The sequence below is a fragment of the Scyliorhinus torazame genome, chromosome 10, assembly GCF_047496885.1.
Source record: "Scyliorhinus torazame isolate Kashiwa2021f chromosome 10, sScyTor2.1, whole genome shotgun sequence".
Classification (NCBI taxonomy): domain Eukaryota; kingdom Metazoa; phylum Chordata; class Chondrichthyes; order Carcharhiniformes; family Scyliorhinidae; genus Scyliorhinus; species Scyliorhinus torazame.
In genome coordinates, this window is record NC_092716.1 from 85111613 (window position 1) to 85131624 (window position 20012).

General features: G+C 42.0%; 1 protein-coding gene across 1 annotated transcript in view; it reads left to right on the forward strand.

The window, feature by feature from the left end:
- The first annotated feature begins 4224 nt into the window (after nt 1-4224).
- nrn1la (neuritin 1-like a) overlaps nt 4225-20012 on the forward strand; it is an 80378-nt gene continuing 64590 nt past the window's right edge. Inside the window, exon 1 of the mRNA XM_072518360.1 lies at nt 4225-4320. Coding sequence (XP_072374461.1) covers nt 4266-4320 — 55 coding nt within the window. The 5' untranslated portion in view covers nt 4225-4265. The remainder of the gene's footprint in view (nt 4321-20012) is intronic.

Below are 20012 nucleotides of genomic sequence, written 5' to 3' on the forward strand. Positions count from 1 at the left end.
AACTCGATGCTCATTCTATTGGGGTTTATCTGATTTTTTTTCTGCTCTTGTGTATGCAATGGAAGATATTAAAAGGACTGCTACAATTGCAATAGAAATTGATTTTGTACTTTTAAGTGTGTTAAGGCTCAGGCTGTTTGAGCAAACCTGCAGATAAAATGAGAGCAGAGTCGGTAATTTAATGCTGCTGTGTGACAGTGGTATCAAACATCTGGCATGCTGTTAAATTACCTACCAGTTTAGGTTTTATAGTTCATCTTACCATATTTACTTAATGGGACCTACTTAAATTACTATTAGTGCTTGTGCTTCAAAGATCTATTTAGTCTTTGCTGATGAATCACAGCAATATTTCAGTCTATTTTACAAACGGTGAATTCAATCAGAAGGGACATCCAGCTTTAATTCCGCACCATAGTTGAAACTGGTTTGAGTATTAAGAAACATTTTGCCACAGCAGTGTGCAGAGTGATCTCTATAACCTGTGGAAATGATATGAAACCCAAACCCACCCATGACCGTTTCATATAAACGTGATAAGAGACGGTATGTTGCCGGAAGTATAGCAACATGTGCATTAAGGTGATGGCTCTATCGTGGATAAAGAGAAATAGATTTGAATAGAACTAAAGGCAGAAGTTGATGGGTAAATCATGGAAATAGTGAAGGAATATTTCACTAATTGCTATGTCAGTAACAAGGTGGCATACATTTTAGGGTTTTGGAAACATAATCATTATTGTCAAGTAGGCTTACATTAACACTGCAATGAAGTTTCTGTGAAAAGCCCCTAGTCGCCACATTCCGGCACCTGTTCGGGTACACGGAGAATTCAGAATGTCCAATTCACCCAACAGGCCATCTTTCGGGACTTGTGGGAGGAAACCGGAGCATCTGGGGGAAACCCACGCAGACAAGCGGAGAACTTGCAGACTCCGCACAGGCAGTGACCCAAGCTGGGAATTGAACCTGGGACCCTGGCACTGTGAAGCAATAGTGCTAACCACTGGCTACCATGCTGCCCAGAGATGGCTAGGAACCACTTGAATCATTACCTTTTGAAGGACTTATTGCAAACTATTTTAAGAGTATAAAGCAATGAAATTGGGTGGATAATTGCAGTGTGAAGCCTGCACAAGTGCAAAGATCTGAATGGACTCCTGTGATACAAGTTTAAGATAAATAGATGGGTGTTTTTTGTTAAATCACATGGCAATAAAATCTAGTTGAATGATTTGGTGACATGATAAACCACTTGAGCTTTTGTTCCATTAGTTTATGTTCATCTGTAGGTGTTAATTGGATTGCTATCCAGTATTGTTCATAATTAGTGGAGAGATAATGTCTAATGGCTATATAATGTCTAATAGCTGTCTGTTTATTCGAGGTGGCTGCTTTCATTAAAGTAAGGGTGTTTGATCTCATGATTAATTAAGTGCATTCTGATTATAACAATATAACTCATTTGTTTAAAACAAGCATTACCTGAATTATTCTTTCCCAAAGGTTACACAATACTTGTTTAGCTATTTATTGTTGTTTATCAATTTGAATCAGAGACTGATCAGTGCTGGCTCTTTGAAGGGCTATCCAATTAATCTCCTTCCCCTGCGCTTTCCACATAACCCTGTGATTTCATTTCACAACTTACTGCGTAAAACATGCTTTCCTCAAGTTGCATCTGGTTCTTTTGCTCATCACCATGAGTCTGTGTCTTCTGGTTGCCAGACAGTTTATGGCACCAGACAGTTGCTCCTTTATTACTCTGTATTAAACCATCCATGATTTTGAACATCTTTATCAAATCTCTTAATGTACACTTCCCCAAGGAGAACAATCCCAGCATTTCAAATCTCACCATGTAACTGAAGTCCCACATCCGTGGCACCATGCTAGTGCATTTCTTCTGCAGAATTGAAAACACTCCAACTGAGGCCTAACCAGTGTTTTATGAAAATGAAATGAAAATCACTTAGTCACGAGTAGGCTTCAATGAAGTTACTGTGAAAAGCCCCTAGTCGCCACATTCTGGTGCCTGTTCAGGGAGGCTGGTACAGGAATTGAACCGTGCTGCTGGCCTGCCTTGGTCTGCTTTAAAAGCCAGCGATTTAGCCCAGTGAGCTAAACCAGCTCCATAAAGGTTTGATTTAACTTCCTTGTATTTGTACTTTATGGTACATAATGAAACGGAGGATCCCATATTCATTTTAAACCATTTTTTCCACTTGTCCTGCCACTTTCAAAGATTTGTGTGCATAAATCCACTCGTGTCTGTTCCTGCATCCTTGCACCATTCAATTCATATTGTGCCCCCCCCCCCCCATTTATCCTGCCAAGCAGTGTATCACTTCACACTTGCTTTTTCTTTCTTTCACAGGATGTGGGTGTTGCTGACATGGCCAACATTTTTATTGCCCTGGAGAAGGGCTTCCTGCGGTCTGTTAATATCCTCCTCCTTTAGTTACATTTAAATTTTGTCTTGTGCAAACTTTGAAATTATGCCCCGCATAGCAAAAAAGCAGCCACCCTAACACTGGCCACTGTGTGCAGCTCTCCAGTCTAAAAACACCTGTGTTTTGTCGTTAAGCCAATTTCATAACCACAGGGCTATGGTCCATTCAATCCCATTGGTTTTTGCGTTTTCTATTAAATCTTATCACGTGGAATTTCCTAAAATACATTTTGGAAGTTCCTATAACCGAGCATCCGCTTGAACCCTCTGCATTACTTAAATGGAAGAAAAATATTTCAAAACATAACACGGCTCGCCAAATTAGTTTTAGAGTGGAATGAACGTAATACTGAGAACTTTTGGCAGGTTCGTGCATCCGTACAGAATAGACAGGTTAGGGGTAGTTCAGTCACGAGCGGTTTCAGCCGGAAGACCGACGTTTTATTTCTTTTTATGTACTGCCAGACCTGTATTCAACCTTTTTTCTCCTAATGCTAAGTTCCCAAACTTTCATTTTACTGACCGCCCCCCGGAAATTAGAGTAGGATGTGCATGTTTGACAAGTGAAATGTGATCTCGACTCTCCCCAGATGGGTGAGATTGACGGAGATCTCCACGTGGCATCTAGGGAACAAAGATTACAGAAGAGAAGGAGCTTCCTTCATGCTCATGTTAATTTGTGTCGTCATTGTGTCCGCTGTGGCTCAGTTAGTAGCATGCTCGTCTCAAAGTCAGAAAGTTACGGGTTCAAGGCCCACTAACCCCCTGCCCTCATGTGGATAAAAGAACACATGGCTCTGTTTCGAAGAAGAACAAGGAGCTTATCTTTGGCCCTCAATCAACGTTGCAAAAAAAGTTAACCTGTTCATTATCACTTTGCTGTTAGTGGGAGTTTGCTGCGTTTCCAATGTTACAATGATCACTCATTGGCTGTCAGCGCTTTGGAACCTGCAGTGGTTGTGAAAGGCGCGATAGAAATGCAACTATTTGTCTGGGTTGCAGCAGCGTGCAACATGCGCTTAACTAACTACCTTCTGCAACTGATGCTGAAAGATCGTGTGAGCAATGACACGAGGAAACAGCACCAAACAAAAAACAGCTCCAGAGCCTGGGGCCTTGACTGTGTCCCACCCGGCTCAGAGTCACAGTGAATGGCCACCAGCCTAACAGGCGACAAACTGTTCAAAATAACCACGCACAAACCCCCACCAGGAGGGGGTTTTAAAATTGATATACAGGTAGATAACGTTTAGGAAATGTTGACCAAAAAATGAAGTGTTATCAGTTTGCATCAATGTAGCTTTTGATAGTGAATTCTCGATCAATTTATTGTGGAAATAAACAAGTTTCTTTTTTAAAAATGAATTGATTATTGACATTGAAGAATTATAAGGGGCTTGCTGCCAACATTTCCCCCCAGCTTTTCGGAGTTGCTCGGTGTGTGCGTGCATGATGTCCCTCCGCGCGCCAACTCGCAGGGAACCGGCGGCTCGTCCAAAGCGTTGCCACAAAGTTCACAAAGGCAGTACGTGACCCAAGGCGACTCGCATTAAATCCCTCGACAGGCCGGATTTCACAATGCCATCCTGAAATAATTCGGAAATTAAATTTTAATCCGGCAGCCAGAGCAATATGATGTGAAAGGTCCCTTCCCCGGAGAGCTCAGTCCAAGCCTGCTGCTGGGAGGCGTGGCTCTGGGCCGGGGCTCCTTCCAATCCCAGCTCCGGGAAGCTTTTTTTTTTAACGTGGCATTTACCTCCCAGCAAGTTAGCTCCAAAAGGGTAAACCGGCGGCTGCTGCTCCTGCTGCTGCTATGGGTTCCCGCCTCGGATCGGTATATTTTTTGTTGTCAATAGTTCTTCAGTTGGGTAAGTCAAGGAGATTCCACAGTGGATTTTGAAGGGGGTTAATTGCGGGGATATAAGTTACCAAACCCTCACTGGGACGTTTAAGGGCACCGGTAGAAAAAGTGTGAAGAATCGAAATGAACCGAATTTTTGTCGAATGCCTTTAAAGGAGAGATGGGTCAGATTATGTGTTTCAGGAGCTGAACCTTGCTGCTACCTTCAGTAGGTCAACTCAGAGGCGCCAGTGACCAGGTTTGCTTGTATAGTTAAGATGATACCAGGGTTCAGGATTGTTTCCTGTTGGGGTTTACTCTGCGGCAGAAGCGTCCTCTCTCGAGACAAATTCCTCAATGTCTTAGCGAAGCTCTTTTGAAACGTTTTTACAGGTTAAACCCTCGTGATCCCAAACCCCCATGGAGCGAAATACTTCATTATTTAAAGGAAAGCGGAGCCCTGAAACGTGTTTTGTCACCCCATCACCCCAAAATATTCCCTTTACCGGCCAGGTCCACGGAGAGTGAAGCCAAAGCTTTTATTTGTTACTCTTAAATGGAGGGTGTGCTGAAATTTGAACCTTAAAGACGATGCTTCAAGTTAGTTGATTTCTTCCAGCTGACTACAGTCTAAACATAAGTCAAGAGAGAGCACTAAAACTGTGAAGAAAATTAACTGATCACAGGCTCACCCATTTGTTGTGCGGATCCCGCATTTGTAAATAAAGTCCTGCCAAATAATTGGCTTGATCTGCAGATGCATATGGAACTGGCACTGGTGTGCAGTCTGCTGTACACCGTTTCGCTCTAACGGTCAGCAGTGCTGTTGCCAACTTAGTCACTTGTTTAAGGGACCTCTCCATGGTGCTGAACTCTCATCGCACCGACACAGCTTGACCAAGCGCTGTGGAGTGCTCGTGCAGTGGCATCAGTAGCAAGATAGCTCCACTCACTTAGGACTCAGTACGTAAGTACATTGCAACTGTGCGAATTCAATAGGTTGGTTTGCTCCAATTCCATTGCCCCGCGTGGTTTCAGCGGTAACCTTTAGTTTAGCAGCTCCAGAATTTGCGATTCCCAGGGATTTCCCTGGTGCTGAGTTTGGTAGGAGTGTTTCCAAACCTACTGCAACAAGGAGCCTTTGGCCACAATAAAGCCTGGGTTGCGGGTGCCTTTCTCCTTTAACCATTGGTGGGAATATTAAAACTGATAATTGAAGATAGCAATAACTGAAATCGCTACCCTGACCGTGGGTTGTCCTCTTACCCAGCCACTACGGATCATCTTTTTGTTTTTTGGATTGTTAACGTCTTATCAATTATCATTCTCATTGAAATAACTTAATTTGGCAGAAGCATATGCGATTCTTGTTAAAGTTCCGAGTTATTTATATGTTATTAAATAATCTTGCACAGCAAAGGTCCTGCTTCAAATTTGTTATAACGTTGATAACACTTTTCTGTCACTATTTACATTGCTAATTGGTATATCAGTATTTCCCATTCAATGTTGCTTTGTCAAGCATCATGGTGTATTGCAAGCCTGTACTGGTTAAGGTTATTCATGAAGGCCTCACCTTCTCAACCTTGCCCCTCGCCTGAGGTTAAGTCACCATCAGTCAGCTTCCCCCTCAAAGGGGAAAGCAACCTATGGTCACCTGGGACTTTGGCGACTTTATCTTTTTTTTAAATTGCAAGCTCTAGTCACTAGGCGGCTGTAAGGAGCAACATTCTCAAGTCCATTCTCAACTCTTGCTGTCATCTTGTGTATTAAACACAGTTATAATCATTAACTGAGTGTCGCCAAAGTTTACTCGTCGATAATGTGCTTTTTCCTGTTGCTATACCAATTGTGTTTTATTCCTGCCCCTAACCTATCTCTGGCTATGTCCTGCGTACATATCAGCACCGCAGATTGCTGAATGATTATCTTGATGGTAAAGGTTTGAATGAAGACTGACAGCATTCAGCAGAATTTAAAAAATATTAATGGTTGAAAGTTGCAGCGATGCTTCCTATGAATTGTATGGGGTGTTTGGGAGTCTTCGAGGTTCTGCAAGGGAGGAAAGAAGTTGGCCTTCGAGTTTCATTGCGGCGATTGGTCTCAAATAAAAGCTGCTCTCTGATTTCCCCCATTACTACAGTAGAAGGGGCTTGGAGAAATAGGATGACTACAAAAATAAATCTGCAAAAGATTGTGTTAGAGGACATTGAAGGATGGAATAGATGGCTGTCTAATCTTCCAGTCGGAAAAATATTCGTATTCTAACGTGTATCAATGGTTTGTTTGAAAGGCTGTTCTAATTTAATATTGATTTTTATACATCATAGTACATATTTAAAAAATGGACTCTCCCGAATTCATTGCAAAGGCGTGTTTTGTCCTTCCATCCTTTGGGCCTTGTACAATTATAAGAAAATACTTCCGACAGTGTACTAAACCTGAGAATCAATAAATTGCCAGCCTCCTCAGCACTGTTTTCAAGAATGGTATTAAGGTTACGATAGAATTTCAGGGCATTGGATTTGGGGGCTGTATGGCGATCAATTAATTCTCAGGCATTGGATTTCACATTCTTCTCAAAACTGTCTATTGATCATACTTCACCTCTATTTCACAACTCTATCACAATACCAGCTGTAAAATTGGTCCTGTCACCCTCTCATATGGATCTCCTGTTAGCTTGTGTTGCTTTTCTAGTTCAAGTAAATCCATAGCTTTCTCACATTTGGCAAACATTGTGGCATGTCTGCTTAGTGTGTCACATGCACAGGGGTATCTCAGCTGAGCTCCCACCCCAGGCAATCACCTGGCATTTGTTGAACCATTAATTACTCCAGCTAAGTATTAGGAAAACTGGTCATTGTTTTCAGTCCCAACCAGTAACTTTATACTGCACCACGGAACTCATCTGCCTCCGCAGTTACCCTCTCAATCTGGACTGGACTGTTTGCAACCTCAGCATCAACCCTATAACCAAGGCCCAAACTGACTGGCTGCTCCCCTCCCATCCCCCCCCTAATTGGCTTCTGGAACCGATGCCCCATTCTCCCTGGAATTCTTTCTATAAAGGCCTCTGCCTCCTCTCCTGTCTCGGTACCTTTAAGCCTCTTCTGAAAACCCACCCCTTTGGCGATTTTGGTTACTACGTCATATATCCTCCTTTGATTCAGCCTCTTTTTATATCTTTGTGAAGCATCTTGGGATGTTTTCCTACATTAAGGCATTATGTGAATGAGCCTGTTTGTTGATTATATCTATCACTGTAGCTTGTTGTCATACATAAGGTGCAAAACATCTCGTCCCCAACTCCCCCCCCCCCCCCCCCCCCCCCAATTTCCCCAGCTACCACAGATATTCAGAATCCCAGAGCTGTTATCCGGGTGGATATTCTGGACCAGGTGGGCAGTTTTCATGGTTCCCAATGTACCCCTTATGCTTTGTAACATGACAAACAAACCACTACTTAGAGATGATATTGATGCATCGAATAGTTAAAAAGAAAAAAAATGTTTATACATCATTGAAAGTTAGTCTTGGCTCAGTCATCACCCTTTCATCTTAGATAATAGGTTCAAGTCCTAGATCAGTGATAGCAGTGCAATACTGAGAGAGTGCTCAGTGTTGAAAGTACTTGGATTCTGCTATCATTTCAGGTAGATTTAAAAGATCCCATGACAGTATTTGAAGAAGACCATGGGTGTTTTCTTCCAATCCCTGGCCAAATTCATCCACCAATCAAAATAACTAAAGCAAATGGTCTGGTCATTTATTTAATTGCTGGATGTGTACCTTGCTGGAGGCAAATTGCCTGTTGTGTTTCCTTACATTATAAAAGTGACTACTATTCAAAATACTTACTTGAATGCAGACCACTCTTAGATTCTGCAGGGATGCTATATAATTGCAGTTTCTTTTCCTTTTTCTTTCTTCTCGTACTAAAAGCATTTCTGATTTGAAACAAAAAATAAAACTACTGTGGCCCTCCGTATCACTGCCAAACTCATGAAAAGCAGAAGAGAATTACACGGGCTCTTGACTGAAATAACACTGAATAAATGATGAGATTTCCTAATCCAAAGTATTATGCGCATGAAGATCAGCCTAGGAAGCTCCTGGTTTATGCAGAGAGGCATCTGGCAGTCAGCTACCACCTTGGTCTGACTGCTAGATGCAACTCCACCATCAGACTCATCAGCCAAATTCAGTCTTGCGGAGGTAACAAACTCACCTGGAACAATCAAAGGATAACAGTAAATGTGCAAGCACTTTCACATAGGTAATCAATGTTTGCTATCAAACATCATTGGAGGAGGGCAGCACCGTGGCGCAGTGATAGCACTGCAGTCTCACGGCGCCGAGGTCCCAGGTTCGATCCCAGCTCTGAGTCACTGTCCGTACAGAGTTTGCACATTCTCCCCGCATTTGCGTGGGTTTTGCACCCGCAACCCAAAGATGTGCACAGTAGGTGGATTGAACACGCTAAATTGCCCCTTAATTGTAAAAAATTAATTGGGTACACTAAATTTATTTTTAAAAACATAATTGGAGGAGCGAGGCAGATGCTGCATTCAATGTTGCATTTATCAGTTATTATATTTACCTTGTGCATTGTTTAGAGCAGTGTTTTTCAAAGTTTTTTCCCGGAACACACTTTTGCCAACTGGCCGACCTTCGTCACCCACCCCAGCCGACCTTTGCGACACATGCCATGTTTGCTTGCCTTTAATGAGAAAGGGGAGTCTGCTTGGTTCTCGATCTCACTCGAATCAGGTTCAAAGGAGGAGAGGGCAATGCACATATCAAGTGCAGACTTCAGCCAGTTCCTTTGTGCCGTTTTCTTATTTATGAAAACGGAAAATCCAACCTCGCACATGTAGGTCATTGAGAAGGGCAATAAGCAACAAAATTCTTGATTTACTCAGCACGGAATACTCCGAGGAGATTATGATTCCTGTGAGAAATTCAGGACTTTAGATACATTGGGTTATCAACATTTGACAATTTAAGGGTTAAAAGTCTGGATTAGAGTGTTTGACTGAAGTAGTAATGTTTTTAAAATAACTTTGTTTTACAAGACCAGAAAGCTTTTAGGAACCAGAGATTAAATTGACCATCGTAAAAGCCTGGGCTAAGCACTTTTGTTTGACTAGGGAAAGCCCCTGGGGAGTTCATGTGTTTTCAACCTAGGGAGTTAATTTGGTTTCAGCTTGGCGAGATGATATCAGCTGGCTGGCGCTAAGGTTTTAAAACATTTTGAGAAAGCTTTTTTGAGTGCATTCTGATCTGGCTAAACACTGAGTCCGCAAGTAAAACAGTTTTCTCTCACAGTAGAATAGTTTAAAAATAATATTTAAAGCAGTGCATACTTGTCTGAGGACAATGGGGGAAGCTAAAACAAACCAGTTGAAACAGCTTTTTGAAAACACCCAGCCAGAGTCTGCAGGGGTTCTAACAGGTGCCAAGTCTGTTCTGGAAAGCAAGAATTACTCTGTGCCATTGGGATGTAGGATGGATTGAGAGCAGTGTATTTTTTTCTTTCTGGTTGTTGAACTGGGAATAGAGATAGTAATTAAGGGTATTGTTTAAGGAGTAATTGTAAGCTATTTTTGGGCATGAGGTTTAAGATTTGAATACTGTGTTACTAAAGTTTAGTTTTACAATACCAAGTCCCAGTTTTTTTCGTGCAATCACTCTTGGAGTGACGTATTCTTTCCGCACAGTACTACAAAATAAAATAAAATGTTGGGGTTTTGGTCCAGTATCCTAGCCATTGTTGGGGTCTGGTCTGGAATCATAATACTCCAAAATGCTGACAGCCCCGTGGGCTTTTGTGTGGTTTTAATATGGCATCACGGGTCAGTTATAGTGTAGTCTTTTAATTTGGAGTCAGCTCAGAGTTAATAACCGACTCTGGGGTCTCAACCTCAAAAGGATTTTTTCACCCACTACTTCTCTTTCAAAACCTGAAACTTCTCTAATTTGCCAGTACTTTACTACATATTATACACATGGGCTTTGCATCCATATTTGCATTGGCACAATTGACAAAACCATACCTCAATAAATCATCTTTATACTGCTTTGCTCTCGAGTTAAGTTCCTTCTTTGTAACCTGTTAACCAGAGGCCCTGGAGCTCAGGCCTAACACTAGCACTGCTCTGTTCTGCCTTGGACTCTCCTGCGGAGCTCTCTCCAGCAGATTCTATTGTGAGATCCTGTCCAGTAGGTACACTGCTTATTTGAGTCTCTGGCTGTCTCTTACTTTTAAGAAAATGATTCATGTTCACAGTCCTCTTCCCATCAGCTAGAAAATGGAAGCAATCCTGCTCCGTGATTTGATGCCACACACGCGTACAAGATGCTTGATGTCATGTGTACATTCAAGGCATGTGACCTGCTCTCTGTTGCCGCCTCTGGCCGGAAGACTCCCACAACCTCATTTATTTTCAGTTCAAAAGCTGCAGTAGCTGCCATTCTTAGTGTAATTTGTATGGTAATTAAAGTGCTGGACTTTAGAAATTATGAGAGCACCACAAATAATGGCAGTTCAAAGGGTTCCATGCGGACTTATATGGACAGAGTTAGTAGGGTGAAAGCCAGAAAAACAGAAGGTGGCCTTCATTAGCTAGAAGACTGCATGCAGTGAAGCCTGAGGAGAATCACCCTGATGCCATTAGAAATTTAAATTGATCAGGTGCGTCCCAGAGTCAAAAGGTTTGATTTTGAAGTTAAAAGTTAATTAATCTAAAAATCTATTGGAATCTCTACTGCGCTCTAGTGCCATGCAGATGGGTAATTCAGGATGGAGCCCTTGGTTGGAATCCTGGAAGTTTCCTGTGGGATTTTTCCAGCAGGTTCTTTGGGATAGGAGGTAAAATCATCCAAGGGTTGGTGTGTGTAAGCTCAGTGTTCAGCAGGCTGAGGAAGAAAGAGTCTGCTTGGAGCTGAAAAGCAGCTGGGGACCAGAAGCAAAAGGGCCTACAAGAAATCTGGGGTAATTCTGAGGTGGCGGTACCAAGCAAACAAATGCAACAAGGCCTAAATTTGAGCTGAATAATAGTCCACGGTTGTGAGGTTTTGAAGAGAAAATGGAGGATTGCTTAGTCAGACGCTAATGGAGGGATCCCCATTTCATTTTCTTACTTTGGGGAATAGCTGGAACACCAAAGAGAAATCAAAGTGAATTTTAGCTAAGGTATACTTTTGAGTTGGTCCCAGGAATAGAAAATGAGTAGTGTTTCCTTTACCCGTTTCTTGCACGGTAAAATGATTTTTTAAAAAACCCATGAAATCTCATGGCATAACTCCTTTTCTAATTTTCATAATTCCTTTCATTAGTCACTGGGTGTTTGAATTTCCGTTTAAATGTTAGTGGTTTCCAACAGGTTCACAACACAGTGCAGTATTAATCAAACTCGACTAATAACCTGGAGAGTGAACATTTGAATCTTCGCGACCTTCATTTTTTCAACTTTGGTTTGTTTTAAAGGCTAATTTAAAAAAAAATTGATACACCAATCAAGAAAAGAGCATGCAGTGCCAGGATTTCCAGGAAAGATTAAATGGAATTGGGATTAGCAAATGAAGAAGAAGAAAAATAAAGTTATTTTAACCACAGAAGAAAGTAAAACTGCTTTAGTTTTTCACGAGGTGTCAGCCTTGACGCATTGGTAGCACTTTCACCACACTGCAAAGAATTGAGGACATAAACGGATGTTTGAGTGCAGTACTGAGGGAGTGCTGCACTGTTGGGAGATGCTAGCTTTTGATTGAGATGTTAATCTGAGATTGAGTTTATCTTCTTATGTGGGTATAAAATAGTGATTAGCACTGTTGCTTCACAGCACCAGGGCCGCGGGTTCAATTCCCGGCTTGGGTCACTGTCTGTGCGGAGTCTGCACCTTCTCCTTGTGTCTGCGTGGGTTTCCTCCGGGTGCTCCGGTTTCCTCCCACATGTCCCAAAAGACATGCTTGTTAGGTGAATTAGACATTCTGAATTCTCCTTCAGTGTACCCGAACAGGTGCCGGAATGTGGCGACGAGGGGATTTCCACAGTAACTTCATTGCAGCGTTAATGTAAGCCTACTTGTGACACTAATAAAGATTATTATCAAAATATTCCATAGCTCTATGTGAAGTGGAAATTCTCCTGATGTAACCAGCCACCACTGAAATAAATTATCCAGGATTGTTTGTGGAACTTTGTGATTTTCAAAATTGACTTATGTGTTTCCCCTTCAACATTCCAATTCCAATTCTCACCCCGTACCTCGTGATGCACTAAGGCAGACTTTCATCCGTTTCCATAGCTAGTAATTCCCGGAACAGGCTGCTAATCAGTGGCCAGGGGCTTATAGCTTATGGGGTACCACTCCACATCAAGTGTGGCTGACCAGGAGTCTCTCCTGCTATTATCACCTGCCACTGCTGTGTTGGAAGGTTTGAAGATCAACCTGTTTGATCATGTTATGAATGCACCTTCCTTGGACATCATGTCCTGGGGCGGGACTCGAACCAGGAGCTTCTGACTCAGAGGCAGGGATGCTACCCTCTGTGACACTACCCTCATCGTAGAATCCTAACAGTGCAGAAGGAGGCCATTCGGCCCATCGAGTCTGCACCGACATTTTGAACGATCACACTACCTAGGCCCAATCCCCCATCCTACTCCTCCAACCACATCCTAAGGGGCAAATCCACCTAACCTGTATATCTTTGGACTGTGAGAGGAAACCGGAGCACCCGGAGGGAATCCAGGCAGACACAGGGAGAAAGTTCAAACTCCACACAGACAGTTTCCTGAGGTCGGAATCAAACCCGTGACCCTGATGCTGTGAGGCAGCAGTGCTAACCACTATGCCATCCAATGTTCTTCAAAAGATTTTGTAACTACTCACCAACCAAGAAAATTGAGTTTATTAGCCTGGGGTGGGTGGCTGGCTGACCAAGAGCAACTTTACAAATGAAAACAATGAACAATTTCTACGTTCAGTCAAACAGGTTTTTGAAACAATTCTGTACACACTCAGCCCTGATTCTCCAATGGGCATGCTCAGTATATGCAGCTTACCATTGGGAATTTGAGATTGATGCATTTAACCTTATTTCTAGGACACCTGATCACATCAGAAACCTCTTAATTGCTGAAAGGAATGATTTACAAAAGGGGGAGGCCCAAATAAATATTTTAGGAGCTTCACAAAATCAAAAACGGTGTCTAGGAATTGAAGAATGTTAACCTGTTGTTCAAATAAGAAATGGGGTGTGAATCAGTTTTTTTTTTAGTTAGTTTATACTGGCAGTTGGTGAGTATAGGACTAGGACACTTTATGAGATTCTATTAGTGCTTACCTGAAAAGCCCTGATGGGTGTCCCCAAGCGATAAGAAGGGGTTGGAAAGGAATTGCTTAGAAAATACAATGTATGTCTATCCCAACTGTTGATTGATGCTTGTTCCTCAGAGTTCTGATCAACTTCAGCCTAAACCCAGTCATCCAGAATCCCAGGGAGGAAGATTGATTCAATCCCTTTTTCTAGGACCATAAAATCCCAACACGAGTTAAGCTTGTGGCATATAAGATGTGTTCAATTCTCTTTTGTGGCTCAGAATTGATAGGCATGCTACACAAGCACTCTCACCAACCCATATATACCTTCTAGGACCAGACTGTGAGATGGATTTGAGACAAAAACAGGGAAATGAGATGCTGGGTGGAGGATTGTGGCACACACAGACCTATCACTGAATGCCCTGGAGAGGCAGTCAGCTTGATAGCAAGATCAGACCATTGCCAACATTTGTCATGTGGGCACCTGATGGAATGATTGCTGATGGTATTATCACTGCAATTGAGCATCAAGGTGGCTGCATGATAACAACAGCCCTGTGCAAAGCCTTGCCAGTAAATTCCCATCATAGAGCTGATGAGGACATTTCTGAAAGAGTGGCCGTTTGGAGTTTGTTAAATTGTTCAAGTCTGAACTCAAATTTAAAGCCACAATGTGCCCCAGTAATCCTGCCCATGAACAGCAAATAACTCAACTGATAATCCTACTGATATTGGTTAATTCTGATCTCAAAGTGGAGATTTGGAGAAAATTAGGACTGCTACATTATAGCCCTATTTCCGAGCCACACTCTCTGAGGTGGAAATGGCAGAGTTACCTTCCTCATTCAGGTTTGTTCTCTCAACTTTTCTGGCTAAAGGTTTGGATCAGGCCCTTGCTCCTTGTGTGAATAATTCCCAAATCCATATAACTCATCCCTTAGTACCTGCAGCTTCAGGTGACTGCTCATTAATGGTAACTTTGATTTAACTTTACATGTGGCCCATCAGGCTCCATGCCATGCACACAGATAGTCCATAAAGGAAATGGAAAGCTTAGCCAATTCCTGTCTTCAATTAGTCATGGTGAAATTGACATAAGTTTTAAGTTCTGTGTTTCTAATGAGAGCAATTGTTGCCATTTTGAATGTATTTGAGAATCCTGAACCTTGTTGCATCAGATTTTATCAAATGCAAACAACACTTTAAAATGATCTCTTCAAATTTTGTTTTGCCTCTCTGTATGCTACTGTCTTGAGTCAGGGCATGTTTCTATGGGGATGCGCTCCAGTAATGTGAGGTTGGACAGTGAATGGTGTCACACCACTTGACGGTGAGGGGTAATACAGCTGAACCTGATCTTATCCTTGCTAAACAACTACATGGTTGCACCTCCCGGTAGGACACTGCCCCAACTGACAGTAGCTATCTCAGCGGAGACCAGTGATCAAACATGACACCCTCTTGATTGGTTTTGGCTCACTTCCATATGTCTGAAAAATATCAATGATTGAGAGAAAATGTGTAGCAAAACAGCAAAATGTCCCTGGAGCAAATATGCATGTACAGTATATGTAAAGTCGTAGCTTATAGTTCAATGGATTATTTGCTTTTGAAATAGCAAAATAAATCATTTCATTGTAAATTCTATACAACCACCTGATTCCATGAATGAATGCAAACATAGATCCCTTTTTGACATTGAGTTAGGAAATTTAAATTCTAGTTTTGACAGGTGGAAGGGGTACTGAGTATTTTGGCATCAGATTCAGGGTTATAGTATGGCTATCTTGGACATTTTCTAGGTATAATGGATAATTTTGATCTTACGACTGTTCCCTGCCAACATGGGTCCCATTATTAGTCCAGTTTCAACAGAAAAAGTTCCTATGCAGCAAAACTTTTTGAAATGGTATAAAAAAGCCTGGTAGAACCTATCACAAATAATGTTATAGTGACTTTTTGCCCTGTAGAAATATCTACCTGTGCCACAATCGCATTATTTGAAGATGTGTTGCCATTTCAAACACTCAATAACTTATTATTGTTCGGGATTGTCGTTCATCTTTCCTGAAACTTGAAAATAAACAACTTAAGCCAACAGTATGCACTATAAATAAACCTACGTCAGTTGTCCAGGTTCACTGAAAACCTTCACTTGTAGCAGTCAGATTTAAGACAATAATGTCTTCCTGACCAACTCAAAACTGAGCTAAATTTCTGATTTTAAACTAGTTACACTCAGCAGGAACATGACCACTATTCAAGAAATCTTCCTTTTATATACATAACGGATTAACAAGTGTAGGATTGAGTTTGTGGTGAAAAGCACTTTCTTAATTGCTAATGTTCACTAGGGACTCATTTGAGTAATTAGGGAATTGAAGTAAACAACAGCAGTTGCACGCAATGTTTAGTCCTGCTGCTCCTTCCCTCAATAACACAGCACGCAACTGGAAATTCTCAACTAATCAAACTTTCATTATATTATTTAGTTTTTTTCCCCCCCAGTGCTTTAAAATGTATAGTAGCATTTTCTTTCATGAAAAATGTCTGCCAAAACAGATTGTTGTAAATGTTCAGCAGGTGTATGTTGCAAAGTGGAATCCGGGAGATTGGCAAAGCTGAGATTTCTGATGTTATAGTGTTCGGTAACACTGCTGCACAGTATCCCAGAATAGTGCTCGGCACCAGGTTCGCTTCAGTGTCACCTGCACTATGTCAGGAGAGAAAGATGCTCCCTTCAGAAAATGAGAAGGAAAAATGGTGGCATTGGCCTTGGATTGCACACATGCACCTCCTGGTGGGTGATGCAAGAGCAGCACGTAAAGAGAGCTGAGAATCTTATTGATGATCAGCCCAATCTCCAATTTGGCCGGGGAATCATATTTGTTCTGATAAATCTAAAATGGCTTAAAAGAGAGAGAGAAAAACTTCCCAGAGAGCTTAATGAGTAATGGCCCCACCTAATAATAATAACCGCTTATTGTCACAAGTAGACTTCAATGAAGTTACTGTGAAAAGCCCCTGGAAGAGAGTTCAGGCATATAGATCAGGAGATTCTTCAAATTTGTCCCTCTATCTGTGCTCATGTTAGCTGATCTCAGCTGGATAGCAGTGGCATTGTGGGGGGGGAGCTGCTGCTGCCATTCACCTCAGCTTCACATAGCTAGTGAAGGGGGTGGGCCGCTGGGGAGGGGTTGGCGAGGGATGCAAGGTTACTTACTATTCAGTGACCCATGTTGGAAAGTGCACGCGAGTGCAAGTTTAATTAAATAACCTGCTGAGAAATGGTTAGTTGGGCAAAGTGCCACCGGACTGCTAGTGACCATGGAATCACACCTGATGCGGATTGGGGTTAAAAATATTATTCAGATAACCTTGGTGAGCCTATGTAGGTTTCCTTTAAAACTGATCATTTTGTTGGATAACTTTGGGATTGAGGTTTTTTGTAAGACTGAGTGGTAGGTTAACGATACATTATTGTCCTTGAAACATTGTGATAAACTCTCACACATTGCTTGGAAACAAGAAGTATGTCAGCATCATCGAGCTATGTCTTATTGTCACTTGGATCGGAAGTTGTCTTTACAAAACTGATACTCAGCTTTTCAGGATAATTTTATTCCCCTCTTCCTCAGAAAAAAAATAATTGCCATCTACTATTGAAGGCAGTGATATTTAAACCTTTTGATGCAAAGGCCCTCGAGCGTATCAACAAACTACCGGGCCCCCCTTCAGACGACACTGCCAAATTATGGCGTCAGTCACCCGAGGGAAAACAATGCCATCATTACAGAATAGTTCATTTAAAATTAGGATAGAAGAATGGATATAATATGTTGAGATTAAGTAAGGAATGCCTTCTCTCTAGCTTGGTTGGCTAGATGGCTCGAGTTTGATGCAGAATGATGCCAAAAGTGTGCATTCAATCCCCAGACTAGCTATGGTATTTCATGGAGGATAGCTCACTCGCCTTGCCCCATGCTTGCAGAGCGGTGCCCCATAAACTACATATAACCAATTGTCCCTCTCCAATGGAGAGATATGCCTTTTGGTCCTTTGTGGATATGCAATTATCTTACTGTTGTGCACTATTTGAGAATAATAGACAATTGTTAATTGTGAACAGTTCACAATAATAAAAAGAAATAATACAGGGTGCAGACTTGGTGGGCACAATGCAGCTTTCTGCATACTTTTTGCTTTTTGTATTCTAATATTTTTAAATGGTTAAAACACAACATTGCCTTCATCCGCAAGGATTTACAGAGCGGGTATTGCTACTGTTAATTTTGGGTAGTGTGATTAGCTAAATTACATTGAGTATGAGATAGATAGTGGAGTGAGAGCTTCAGAATACCTGTGTTCTTTTACAAAGTGATCTCTCAAAAAAATGCGTCTGTTGAAACAGCCAGAAGTTGATGAAAGTGCGTACCAGAATTAGTTTAGATGAGAGGACTGCATTGTTTGTTGCTCAGCCTCATGTTTCGTTCAATTTCAGTAAAATGCATGCATGAGGTACATAAATTATTGAAGATCCAAACTTACATCTGGTGTACTTTTGAAAGGAAACCTATACGTACATGTTAAAGTGTAATTTTAACCCGCTTCATTATATATTATTGTAAAATGTCTCAGTAACAGTGTGCTGTATCTTCTTCATACATAATGGCAGGACAGGTAGATAAGGTGGTTAAGAAGGCATATTAGATACTTGCCTTTATTAGACAAGGCATTGAATCTAAGAGCAGGGTCATAGAGTCATACAGTACAGAAGAGACACTTAACCCCATCGAGTCTGTGCCAGCAAAACTACACTAAGTCTATACTAATGCCATTTTCCAGCATTTGGTCCATCGCCTTGGATGTTGACATTTCAAGTGCTCATCCACGTATTTTTTAAAGATTGTGAGATTTCCTGACTCTACTACCCTCCCAGGCAATCTATTCCAGACTCCCATCACCCTCTGATGAAAATACATTTCTTCAATTCCCCCCGAAACCTCCTGTTCCTCACCTCAAATTATGCCCCCGTGTTATTGACTCTTCAACTAAAAGGGGAACAGCTGCTTCCTATCCACCTTGTCCATACCCCTCATAGTCTTACACACCTCAATCAGGTCCCTCCTCAGCCTTCTCTGAAGAGAACATCCTTATCCAGCCTCTCTTCATAGCTCAAATGCTCCATCCCAGGCAACATCCCAGGTATCATCCTGGTGAACCTCCTCTGCACTCTCTCCAGTGCAATCACATCCTTCCTATAGTGAGCCAACCAGAACTGCACCCAGTACTCCAGCCGTAGCCTAACCAAAGATTTGTGCAGCTCCAACATAACCTCCTTGCTCTTATAATCTATGCCATGATTAATAAAGACAAGTGTCCCATGTGCCTTTTTAAGAAAAAAATAAATAAATTTAGAGTATCCAATTCATTTTTTCCAATTAAGGGGCAATTTTGCGTGGCCAATCCCCCAACCTGCACATCTTTGGGTTGTGGGGGCAAAACCCACGCAAACATGGGGAGAATGTGCAAACTCCACACAGACAGTGACCCAGAGCCGGGATCAAACCTGGGACCTCGGTGCCTTGAGGCAGCAAAGCTGGCTACTGCGCCACCGTGCTGTCCCAGCCCCATATGCCTTCTTAACTAGGCTATTAACCTGTCCTGCTGCCTTCAGAGATCTGTGGACATGCACTCCAAGATCCTTCTGAGCTTCCTAGTATCCTGCCATTCATCAAGTACTCCCTTGGCTTGATCTCCTTCCAAAGTGCATCACCACGCACTTTTCAGGGTTAAATTCCATCTGCCACTGATCTGCCCATCTGACCAACCCATCTATATCTTCCTGCAACCTAAGACGTTTTTCCTCACTATTAACCATCGTGCCAATATTGGCGTCATCTGCAAACTTACTTATCATCCCCTCACATTCTCATCTATATATCTCATGAATTATAATGAATCTAGTACTGATGCCTGTGTTTCACCAGTGGACACCGACCTCCAATCACATAAACAACCTTTTTCCACCGCCCTCTGTCTCTTATCACTAAACCAGTTTTAGATCCAACTTGCCACGTTATACTGAATCCCATGTGCTTTTACTTTCTTTATCAGTCTCCCATGTGGGACTTTGTCAAAGGCTTTGCTGAAATCCATATAAACTATGTCGTCTGCATAGCTTTGATGAGAATTTGGAGGCAGTTTCGACAGCACTTCGGGTTGGGGGCAGGGTCAAGGGAAATGCCGATTCGGGAGAACCATAGATTTGAGCCAGGGAAGTGGGATGGAAATTTTCGGAGATGAGAGGAGAAAGGAATTAGGACACTAAAAGATTTGTTTCTTGGGGGTCGTTTTGCAGGATTGAAGGAGCTGGGAGCGAAGTATG